At 42.1% G+C, this 12347-nt stretch overlaps 1 protein-coding gene across 2 annotated transcripts; it reads right to left on the bottom strand.

Moving 5' to 3' along the window:
* Positions 1 to 190: 190 nt before the first annotated feature.
* prss23 (serine protease 23) lies at positions 191 to 3828 on the bottom strand. Of its 2 annotated transcripts, none has more exons than XM_074674254.1 (2): positions 3520 to 3828; positions 191 to 1899 (listed from the first exon to the last, which is right to left on the bottom strand). In XM_074674254.1, exon 2 carries the CDS (start codon positions 1883 to 1885, stop codon positions 746 to 748), a length of 1140 nt encoding a protein of 379 aa, XP_074530355.1. In that variant the 5' UTR covers positions 1886 to 1899; positions 3520 to 3828; the 3' UTR covers positions 191 to 745. The 2 variants fall into 2 exon arrangements, with proteins under 2 accessions (XP_074530355.1, XP_074530354.1); XM_074674253.1 differs by having other exon boundaries at positions 3537 to 3828.
* Between the last annotated feature and the right edge of the window lie 8519 nt (positions 3829 to 12347).

Here is a 12347-nt window from a genome sequence, read left to right as displayed (position 1 = left end):
TTTCTTCTTTTATTTTGCATTTTAATGCAAACACGAGTTGTAAATAGAGTCCTGCAGCTCTGGGTTCATATCAAACCGGAGCAGTATTGTCTCTGGTGTTCAGGTTAATTTACTCTGCAGAAATTCTCTTGACCACCAGAGGGACTCTGAGCACCACTTCTGAAACCAAATCAAGACTCCTCACAGTGTGTTAGAATAAATCTCTGTTTATTAAAATATATCAGGCATTTGTCGAAAATAAAATTAAAACTCTCTCATAAGTCCACACCACAAGAAGAGCAAACTGTCTGCTGGCACATGACAGGAAAAAAGGCATCAAGAGCGTCCCAAAAAACTGAATGAAGTGAGTGATCCTAGAAGAGCTTTGAGAGTTTTAAACCATTTCACCCCCAAAACAGAAAGAGAGTGGGAACACATGTTGAAACAAAATGTAACTCCACAACTGGAAAGTAACCTGGTGCTACTCACAGAGACACAGACAGACACACAAAGTAAAGTGTTTTTCCCTCTTGTAAAAGTGGCTTCAGTTATTAGCACTGTGGAAACACTGACTGAATTGATACTCTGACTGCAGACTTCAGCACATTAAAAGATGCCACAGTGATGATGTCAGAGATTAGAGGAACAACGTTTTACACATGAGAGAAATGATGAAAGACTGGGTATAAAAGTATGAAAGGTGAACATATCAGTGTGTGCTCTTTGCAGTCATTGTGCTTTTTTGTTTTTGAAAACTTCCTCCGTCCTAGTCGTGGACACAGTCAAGCCGGTTCCCATGCACCCAGTAACAGATCTGAGCAAACTTCAGAGGAGTGAGCCGCACAGCTACATTATAATCCCGATTCTCCCCATCAATCTCTAACCACTGGTGTCCGGAGAAAATCCCGATGACTTTCCTCTCCCAGCGCTCTAAACTGTTGTCCCACACTCTGCCATACACCCCTGAGCCACTCGCTCCAGGCCGGGCATCACAGTGCTGGTAGATCAAATCACTGGACTCTTCTTCTACTGGACAGAATCTGTACACTAGCTCTCCAGATCGGTCACTGTCAAAACCAGAGAAGTGGATTCTCTTCCCTGCCAGGTCATCAGAAGACGGGGCCACAGACATGCGCATGAAAGGACGCCGGTGAGGCCAGCGCAGCTCCAGCAAGGCATAATCAAAGTCCATGCTGACCTCCTGAGGACCCTGGATCCAACCTTTTGGTACACGGGTACGTTTCACCCTCACCCAGCGGATCACAGGCTTCTTGGAAGATGCGGCGCTGTCTTTAGTGCCATTGGTGGATGGAGGAATCAAGAAGCCCACCCTGAGCTTCCTAGCTCCCTTCACGTAATCCTTTCCATCATGCACACAGTGAGCAGCCGTGAGGACGTGCTGCTGGGACACAAGAACTCCAGTGCAGCCAGTGGAGATTCGAACAGCCGTAGAAAACGGGTAATCCATCAGGAAGTTGTTACCTTGGATGTTAAAACGACCGTCTGCTCCGTAGATCTGCCTTCGCACACGCCTGTGTCCCAGCTTTAACCTCCTTGGTGGGGGGTGAGCTAAGGGACCGTCAAATTCCTCCTCATCCTCCACATCCACAGTAGTGAGAGTGCGGGAGCCGTCGGCATACAGCGTCTCAAAAGCCAGCTTCTCCTCCAGCTGCTCCTTCTGCTCTCCTCGGTGGAAGCAGCTGGAGTTGCAGTGGGTGCTGAAGTCCAGCTGAGTCTGAGCGCTGAAGCGAGAGCGGAGGAGAGGTGTCGGCTGGTGAGGGACCAGGATGGGGACGTGAGCAGGAGAAGAGCGAGGTGGGTGCAGGGAGGACAGGGTGAGGGGGATGAAGAGCTGGATGAGCAGGAGCAGGTGAGTGAGGAGGGAGCTCTCACGAGGTGCCATCATGGTGACAGGAAACACTGCAACCAAATCAGAAAAACAACTTCTTACACAAGTTCGACAAGAAAACACCAGTGGAAACATTTTCACACACATATAAATCCATCATAAATCTTTCCCTGTTGATCAATGACTGTAAATCAGGGCTAATGCTGATTCGGGTGAGGTCAGCTTGCAAAATGTATTTAGAAAGCTGAGTTTCATGTGGTGCTGTAAGGCAACAATGGACTTCTTGTTCTTACATCATAGATTACCAGGGAAATAGGATTTCAGTCTAGTTGAGACAAACAAGTGCTTTAAAGTTGGTTTGGAACAAAACGCGAGGAGAAGTCCAAAGACTGGAAAATGTTTGATTAAAAAGGAAGCAAAGAGCTTACGAGCAGAGCTGAGTTCAAAGTACACAGTGGAAAGGTCAACTTTCTGAAAGTAAGAGACATTTTTAAAATGAAAAGTGCAAAACACAATCAAAAAGATAGATACCCTGCTTTAATCCAGACTGAGTGTGTGAACAGGACGTTGGACGTTTACAGTAAAAACCCTGCAGTCTCATATTTACCAAAGCTGAGAGCTAAGACGTTGTTTTCCGTCAAACATTAACTACTTCTCAGTTCGTTCAGAGCTTTCAGGGCAGATTAACAGGCACAAGGAGATACTTGATCCCCTCTCAAGTCTGTGGACCCTGAGGCACTCCTGGCACGAATCGAGCAGGTGTGTGAAAAGTGAAAAGAAACAAGTTGAGGCATGGCTGAAGAACAGAGGGTTATATTAACAAAGGGCAGGGTGGGGCCTGTCCACACACCTATGTGCAGCTCCATACAGCACCGGGTTTCTCCCAAAGATGATATGTGATGTTCTCTGTAAGCAGGGGAATGAACAAATCCCTCTCTGTGTTAATGTGTCAGAAACATGACAGCTTTGGAGAACACTCAACACAACAACTGAAGTGGAGGAAGAGGAGAGAAGGGGGTTTGTGGGTAGACTTTTAAAAAAACATACTTTCAAAATATTAAGCTCTGCTGACCCTGCTGTGAAGAAGCAACGCCAAACCATCTTTAGCTTTAAATGAAACACATCATCAAACATTAAGACACAACTTTAAGCTCTTAAACCTCCTCCTCAGGGCTCACACTGATGAAAAACACTGGAAAATGACACAGAAGGCATCTCTGTGCAAAATAACATGACTTTGTTGCTGCAGTTCTTTAGTAGATGATGGTGTAAGGCAGTACAAGCCAACAGACTATTTTTAGGAATTTTATAGCCCTTTAAAAAGAAGAATGAAAAGTCTACGACACAAATAACACAGGCAGGTATTCAGATCAGCCCAGTGTGTTGGTGTGTGGTATGAGAGACTCTCAGATCAGCTTGTTAATGTGATCCAATCGTGCCTCACAGAAATATGCAGCAGAGTCAAGTGGAGTTCAGCTTTCCTTAACATCTGTTAGACAACAAAGTTGCACAAGTTGCCTTTGAGTTTAAAATGAGAGTCATAAATTAGCCTAAACAGCGTGAACAGAAGAAGAAACATCTAACTCCCTCAAACACAGATCAGATTGTCAGCTAATAAAAAATTTTATGATTTGAAGCATCAGTAAAAAATTGTCAGAGAGAGGTGACCCCATTGCAGTCCTACACCCTACCCTTTAGAGTCCAGTACCTCCAGATCAGAGATCAACGGTCCGCGTTTACATCCCAGTCAGGTTTTCTTCTCCATCAGTCAGCTCCTTCGGGATCATTCCCCCAGTTTTCCTCATCCTCTCCGGTGTCAGGTGGGTCGTCCTCTCCCTAACAGACGCATGCTTTGTTGCTGTGAATGTCCGGAACCGTCAGTCCCACTTGTGAACCCCGCTCAGCTCAGACAGGGAGCCTCAAATAAAAACTGCCCGTGTGAAAAGAAGTGTTTGCTCTCTGTGAAGCGTCCTGCTGCTGCCTCACGGTCCTAACGTCCCGCCCTGTCTCCTCCTCCTCCTCCTCCTCCTCCTCCTGGGACTGTCTGCCTATTGAGAGGACACAGCCAGTGTTTGACCACTACAGTGACAGAGCAGCTCAAATAAAGCTCATTTTAAATTATTTATATCAAACATACACAAGTCTTCACGTCAAACTAATGAACGCTTTTTATAAAACTCATTGAGCTAAACGCTGAAGTTGAATAGCTGCCACGCTAGCTAGCTTAAACGGAGGTAATTAGCAAACTTTTGAGTAACAAAGAAACAATTTTAGTTACTTCAGCTTATTTTTAAAGTGCTTCACAAACACAAAACATACAGCAAATCAACGCAGAGAGGTAAAACTCATTGAGCTAAACTCTATAATTGAATAGCTGCCATGCTAGCTAGCTTAAACTGTACAATAAGTACACAGACTAACCAGTTAGAATTTAGTGGTGATACGTTGAGGTTTGAGTCAAATTTTACATCCTCCTGTGGACAAAACAGTAGGCTATATCCAGCATTGCTGCTTAAAAGATTGGAATCACTGGCAAATGTCTTTGCTTTCCAAAGGGTAGTACAGTTTAATGCGATTCAAAAACAGTTTAAATCAATTTCACAAACAGTTAATACGTAATCCACTGATTTTCTAGAGAATAATTCACATTTTTGCACAGAGGCCTATCATTAGCAACTGTTGGTCCTCTGCGTCATTCTCCTTGAGATGCTGCTTCTCCAAGTTATTCTTTTTAAAAGGCTAATTGATTATTATAACCAGGGCTTGACATTAACTTTTTTGCTCACCAGCCACTGTGGCTAGTGGTATCCACAATTTGTTGTTGGATAATTATGTTCAATATGATTAAAGCCGATGATGACATGCTAAAGTTTACTTCAAAAAGATTTACAACCTCTTTAAATGTAAATGACCCCTATGCACACTCAAAACAAGACTACATCAATGTTAAAATCCACAGGTCCTTAATCAGGTATTCAGCTCTGATAAAGTTGTGTGTAACATTGTGCTCCTTTCATATGAAAATATGCAGTCTATTAAGACATAGTAATTAAAATAGTAGTTTGTTATTGCTTATAATAAAATGGAAAAGGGGATTAATTGAACAGATAAAAACTCAGCAAGAGGCACTGTCTGCTTAAATATTTATTAACGATTGTAATCAGAAAATCATTTCTTTTTTCATGAAAATGACAATGAAGAGAGGTAGATTAAATTTCCTCAGAGCTTTCATAGTCAGAGTCATCTTTTGCTTGGCTCTCTGCTCCATGTTTGAGATAAAATTCAACCCGCCAAAGTGGCCAGTGGGAGCGGTGGTGTTACCAGCCACTGCCGAAATCCACCAGCATTTGGCCGGTGTTAATGTCAAGCCCTGATTATAACACAACTGAAAACTTTCATACTGACAAAGGAGCACATAAATAGCCTGGCATTCTGTGGGTTAATTTTTAGTGTTTGGTTGTTAGAAGTTTACAGGCACAAAAAAAAAATCCAGAAATAAAGAACTCTTGTCAGAGACCTGTCAGTCCATGTTGGACTCAGAAACGAAGGCCATTCATTGCAAGAATTATCTAGGAACTGCTCCCTCCAAAGAGCAGCGCCATCTGGCTCTAACATTTGTGAGATACGGATGAAATGAAATGATACAAAAACAGTGCTGAATACCATCAGTCAAGCATGGTGAAGGCAGTGTGAAAGAAAGTAGTCACAAGGTTTTGCAATGCCATGTGACACCCTGTCGACAACACTTGATTGGAGCCAATTTTATCCTACAGCAAGAAAATGATCCTAAACCCACCTCCAGTAAGTGTCAGCAGTATTTAAGGAGCAAACAGTCAGCCAGAACAGTCTGTATTAAAGTGACCAGCACAGTCTCTGAATCTGAACCCTTTTAAACTATTGTGGGAGCATCTTGTCCTGATGGTACGGAGGAAGAGTCTATCAAGTCAATCCATCTTTGGGAGATGCTCTGGAAAGCATGGAGAGAAGTCTCATCAGATTAAACTGACAGCTAGAATACCTTGAACATTTTCTATTCTGATTAATTTCATGAGTGTTTTCATGGACAACAAGACATTTTCCAAGTGATCTCAAACTTCTGAGCATTAATGTAATAAGTAAGCTGTTCTTTTTTGACAGCCAAATGCATCACCAATGGAAAGTATGGTTCATGGCCTCATCTGACACCTTCCCTGCAGTAGTGTATTAAAACGTACTAGAAATACCTGATGGAATATACTGACAGAATATTGTCGATCATGGATTCATCTGCTATTGTTTGACATATTGTCAAAGAAATTAATTTTCTGTTTCATATCCAGTGGAGACCTCCTCATTAGGGCTTTAATCTTAGTGTTTGAGATTGCCAAAACCAACTTTTCAGTCTGAACTTAAGTTCATTCCTGGGGCGTTTGCAATGCAGACTTTTCATTAAACACTCCAATTGTAACGAGGCTTCAGGTGCTTATTTTACAAAGAAAATATGTGGCAGTCAGCATTATTGAGCCAAGTTCAATCATGGAGTTTTGTTACATCTAAGAAATTCTCTGGCCTTGCAAAGTCAAGACTGCAGGAAAACTGAGGTTTGTGTTAAGAAAGTATGAATCTGAGGCACAACATTGCCATGTTGTTTAAATTAAGTCTTAACCACTGCAACATTTTTTTGTCATTGGTCTTATATCTCAAAAATATTCCAGCATTAAATCCATGAATCAACTGTGTGATGCTAGCCTCCTCTTTATGACACTTTTAGTGATCATAAGTGTTGCTGTTATTCATTAGCTTGGGCATTTGGCGCTTTTATTCGTCGCCTTGAGCTACACCCAAACAAGATAAGTCTTGTCTCCAGCATGACTGTTTTCAAATTATAATTATTGCCAAAAGCTATGACAGATCAAGGTTTGGACCAGCGTGTGTTCATTCAGATGGCAGCTGTCAGGACTGTTGGGGCATGTTGGCAGCAGCATTCACCTATCCTCGTCCTCAGCGGTCTTTCATCCCTCATTCAGGATCTCTGAAAACCTGTGGAATTTGAGAAGCTGTGCAAGTGACCCTCCCACTGGGTTTGTTGAAGCTTCAGGGGTGCTGAAACAGAGCTTCCAGTCACAGCGACAGTGCTTTCAGGAATGCTGAGGAATCTCCCAACAACGACACAAGTCAGGCTTTTGGCACAATGTAGCCGCTGTTGTCCTCAGAGAAAAATGGCACCCTGGAGGAAGCACCTACCTAAACCTGCTCCTGATCCCTGTAATGACATCTTCATCTGGTTTGGGTCTTACGCAGCGAATATTGATGCTGACAGATTAAGTGTCAGCTCTGTTCCTGCAGAAGTATGGAGGAAATCATTGTGGATTTAAAGGGATGTAGCAGGCAAACAGCCAGAGAGGTGTAAATGTGTAACTTTGTAAGCATGCTGTGTGTGATGATGGTATCACTGTCTGAGTCTCTGCTACAGAGAGCACAACAGGTTCCTTATGTGTGTGTGTTTGTGTGTGTGTGTGTGTGTGTGTGTGTGTGTGTGTGTGTGTGTGTGTGTGTGTGTGTGTGTGTGTGTGTGTGTGTGTGTGTGTTTGGCGCTGAGAAACTTGGCCTGTGTTTCTCTGTGGATTCCTCTCTTTCCGTCCTCTCCTTTTCGCTCTTCCTCGCTCTGCTCATGTTATGTTATTTTCCAGTGCTGTCAAAACATCTTGTGAAGAACTGTTCCTGGAGAAGTAGCTCAACCTTTTGGGAAAAAGAAACACATTTTTTTTGTAAATGAGACAAGTATTGATAGCTTTTTACCTCCTGTACTGTAAGGACTGAGCTAACTCATGACAGTCTCTGACCATGATGCAAGTCCAGCCAAAGCTCTCTAATAAACTATCACATCATGTTGTGTTAAGCATGTAAAGACCAAGAAGTTCCTTAACATCATATTACACTAAAAAAATAAAAAAAAAAGTTGTCTGCCAAAATATGACAAGCATGTGAATCAATGAGCGTTAGAAAAGCTGGTATGTGATCTGGCTTTTTTAGTTTCCAACCACCATGCTGAACTAAGCTGAGTAACAAGAAGGGATCAAAAACATATTTCACTAAAACACCAAAAGCTGATTAATCAAACCAGGTGTAGCAATCTAGCTCTGTTGCAATATTTTATGCTTTTTTTTCAGCTGTATGTTAATTCTGTCTTAATTTAAGTTTTAGTGACTACTCGACAACTACTTCTGATACAGCACAATAACAAAGTGGTTTTGGCAAGAAATATTTATTTAAAAGTGTTTCTTTCATTAAATAAAAATCCACATTATTACTTTACAATAGAGGAGAAGTTTAAAAGAAAAGAAACATACGGATTTAATATAATAAAACTGTTTTGTCCTCTCTTTGGCATTTCAGTCCTGCCTGTCCTCCAAGTTTTTTTTGACTGTTTTTCAGTAAAATATTGTTGCATTTATAAAGTCAAACGTCAGCCAAGAGAGGGGTTTTTTCCATAAAGTTGAGCTAATACCTTCAGGCCTTTATTTTGGTCAACTATGTCGAGGCTTCCTCCGCAAAACCTAAACTCCTCAGTGTATTTTGCTCAATGTGTCAGCTGGTGTGAATTGATGTGTACAGAAGGACATCTTCTCAAGATTAAAAAACCCTTCAAGGGTTTAGTACCCCAGCTGCCTCCTGTCTGTTATACGGTAGATTAGCGGTTCCTTGTCTGACACGTGTTTTGAGGTTCATTCATGGTTCAGTTTTCAGACAAAGCACCTGCAATATATTTGACAGTTTGAAGGAAAAATCTTCCCTAAACTGTTAAAGCCAGCTGGTGGTAGTATATCTTTCTTTCTGACGGTGGTCATTCAAGACTTCAGGCTTTGCCTCATTATTCCACTCAATGATCACAACAGGATGCAAGCATTTTGTAATGGAAAATAGTAAATAAACAAGTCAGACAGGTTTCTTGTCCACACACAGGGCTAATACAGCGACTCACATGAATTATTTTGGACTATAAATCTGCCTGGCTTTCATTACTTTGCCATTTAAGAGGACATGCAATTGAACCCAGGGAGAGCCTCCAGATGAAAGAAAATTCCTGGACTGAGAATCGACCCCGTGACACGGACACACTGCTTCCTCTGTTTGATGGTGAAGTTTGTTTCTCTACTGATCTGCAGACCACAAACTCCAAATCACAAACTGGGCTCATTTGTACACAGACTCCAGGTATTGACATTTTATTGGTCATTCTTTGGGGATATGGCAATTACTGGCTTTACCAGAACATAAAGCTATAACTGCTGCACTCAGCACTGTTTGAGTTTCTTGTCTTTAAAAACAAAAAATTTGCGAGAGAAGAAAAATGATCAAAACCTGGTCACCTCTTCACAAAATAACCCTGAGCACCTCAGATCAAAGATATTCAACAGAGTGACTTTCACACTGAGGTCCTGAAGGTCAGTGACCCCCAATTCTCCAAATTCTCAGCATTTGCAGTCACTTTCTCTGTGACATACTCGCACGCTCACACTTTCCAAGATGATTCATTGAGAAAACAAAAAAAGCGCCTTGAAGAATCACCTTTTCCATCCAGAGGAGAAGCGCCTGTCTCATTTATTAACATCTGGCCACTGTTCTGTGGTTATTAGTCTGTCACTGCATGGCTTAAGAGAGAAGAAAACGAGTGAGGGAAAGTGAAAATAAGAGCCAGCAGGTTAACAGCTGCCTGAGTCTCTTGTGTTTAGCTTTCGCCACATTATTTAATTTGTAGGACTCTCTACTACTGCATGTATGATAATAACTGGTAGCTGTCATGGCTGAGCTTGTTTGGGGAGAGATTAACGTGGAGGATTCCTAATGAATGACTTCACGCTGGGTATGTGTGAGCAGGCATACCTTAAATTTCCATGGCAGTATTGCTGTGGCATTGAGCACAAGTCAAAGCCTGTAAAACTTGCTTTAGGTTGTCATATTTGAACAGAGACCAAGTTAAAGAGGTCAGTATATGAGGAAAATGCTGTTTTGACACCAACATGGTGGCCTGGACGATGGAAGTATGTGTGACATGATATATGACCCAAAGTTCCTGTAAGCAATGGGGGTATTATTCACTGAATCATGGGTTTCTTAATCTGATAATTGCCTACACATTCATATGGCCATCTGAGCCTCGAAACAGTGGATTTAGCCTCTCTGAAACAATCCTGTCGCTCTTGACCTTCTCGTCCCAGAGAGCTGGAGCCTTTTCAGAGGACTGTGAACACAAAGAATGTCCCCTTTCTGCTCTCCAGTCGGTGCACCAGTCTTTCATGTCCCTTTTTTTTCCATCCAGATATATTTATTGCTTCTGCAACCCCTGTCCCTTTCCATCAAAAGCCTTCCCATCCCATCTGTGTGTCTTCCATCTCTCCTCATCAGCAGGTCAAAGCAGTGCAAAGCACATAGTTTCCACATTTTCCCTCCCCGTGTTGTTGCAGCACTTGATAAAAAGCTTCACGTTTGCCAGGATTTACCTAAGTAGACGTGATATTTTCCTCTCTGATAAATCTCTTATCCTCCTGTTGAGAAGATTCCCCTCCTGCCGTCAGTCCCTGGTGCTCCTGCAGGGCCTTGTGGGTACGTATTCATCCCGACTTCCCCTCCACATGATGTCATTTCAGTTTGGCAGAGTGAGCTGTAAGAGGGAAGAAAAAAAAAAAAGAGAAAAACACTGTTAATAAAAACAGAACCGAGGAATGCAAAGTGACTGCAATGTAATCCATCAGGAGAGGTGGAGAGTTTGTCTTCACAAATCTTGAACCAGTCCAGGCAGACCAAAGTGTGGAGAAGAGATTCTGCTGCTGGAAGCTGTCCCAAACAGGGATCTGTCGTTCCAACCTCTGGCGTCTTTTCACAGATTTAAAACATATATCTGGCCTGGATGAATGGAAAGGATAAGGCATCTGTTGGTTAAATCAAGTGATAAAATGCTTATATCAGACCCTGGGGTCCCAAAGGTCAAGATAAGGTCCCTTTTTAGTGGTTGTGAAGTTTGTCACAACACTGTTTTTGGTAGAGGCCTCCACAGATATCTTTTAATAATGAGACTACATTTGTGAAAGAGATTTCTCAGGGCCGTGGTGTTATTGTGAAAAAGGGCCAAATTAAGTACACTGGCATATTGTGTGAGCTCAAACAAATGTAAGCCCAACCCTGTGGTCTATGACTGTAATGTTTGTTTGGAGTCGAAGTCTTTTTATTTAAAATATTATTCTTTCACTGACCCCAAACAAATCTTGACCCTGGAAACACCGCTGCTCAATTGGGAAATTTAAAAGGCAAATAAATCTCACATCTTCGAATCCTCATGAAAAACTTTCCACAAAACTTCCCTGCACAATGAAAAGATCAGTGCCAAATATTTGATGGGAACTCAGGAACGACAGGCACGACCCAGTTGTGGGTTGAGTATTTGGGTTATTTAACTGATACCAGAGGAGAAATTACACAGGGAATACTTAATCTTGTGAGGTACGAGCTGATCATTGATACTAGAGACAAAAAAGACGAGTCTACCACGCTGACAGTTGAATTAAAAGAATCTGGAGGCCTAGACGGCCTCGCAGCTGTTACATATTGTGGAAACTGCAAAATGTCTGAGCCTCAAGTAGAATGACAGGGCCTATTCAGAGCAAAGCCTTCATCAGTCCAATATGGTTTTAATATCAAGAACTCATCAAAAGAAGCTGTGATCGAAAGACCCAACGTGGGCAACAGCACTCAACCATGTGAGGAAGATAAATCAAAGCTGTTTCCATGGAGGGGATAGAGACAAAAAGAATTTGGGTCATTTGAGTGGAGAACAAATCTGCTGTAAAAGACAAGGCAAATAGACCTAAATATTTACAGCCTCAGAGCGAACATTCCCGCTGACACTCTCCTGCGTCAGGCTCTCGCACAGAGATAGCTCAGGCTCAATAGTAAGTTTGACACTGGAAAGTCACTTACCTCCCTCCTGCATATCCCTGTTTGAAACATTAAGTGTGTTTGGTTTGTACTCTCTTCATCTCTGAGAAATCCAAACATTTTTCACATAATCTTCAGCCATGCCTGGTTGTGTCTGTCTTTGGTGCGGCATTCCACTGAGAAGATGTGTCTCAGTCACATTTGTTATCTCTTATTATGTAACCTGAACATGAATGCTTGGAATGAAAGAATTTGAAGCAAATAGAATAGAATAGAATAGAATAGAACTTTATTGTCATTGTAACAAGTACAACGAAATTGAAATTACAGCAGCAATCAAGAAAACAAAAGTAGGAAAGTGTATAGAAAGGGCAAAAAGGTCCATAAGAAAATAGCTGATGACAGCTTGTCCATCATTCTTCAGTTCAGCCAGCCTCCAACTCCACAGGGTCCAGAACTGAGCTTCTTCAGTCATACTCCATCTCTGTCTCCTGGATCCTGTCTGCTCACAGCAGGTGAAGCTCTTCCAACATGGCGTTGGTGTCTGATGTTAGCTCCGTTAGCCATCTCTGTGAATGCCATGATGCTCCCTCTGGATTCTCTCTGT

The sequence above is a fragment of the Halichoeres trimaculatus genome, unplaced genomic scaffold, assembly GCF_033239565.1.
Source record: "Halichoeres trimaculatus isolate MK-OKI-2021-1 unplaced genomic scaffold, fHalTri1.1 fHalTri1_scaffold_7, whole genome shotgun sequence".
NCBI lineage: Eukaryota > Metazoa > Chordata > Actinopteri > Labriformes > Labridae > Halichoeres > Halichoeres trimaculatus.
Note: the sequence above shows the minus strand (reverse complement) of the source record. Positions and strands in the feature narration are given on the sequence as shown.

Bases quoted from the DNA above. Each gene is read 5' to 3' on its own strand.
- prss23 (XM_074674254.1), bottom strand. From the start codon at position 1,885: ATGATGGCACCTCGTGAGAGCTCCCTCCTCACTCACCTGCTCCTGCTC.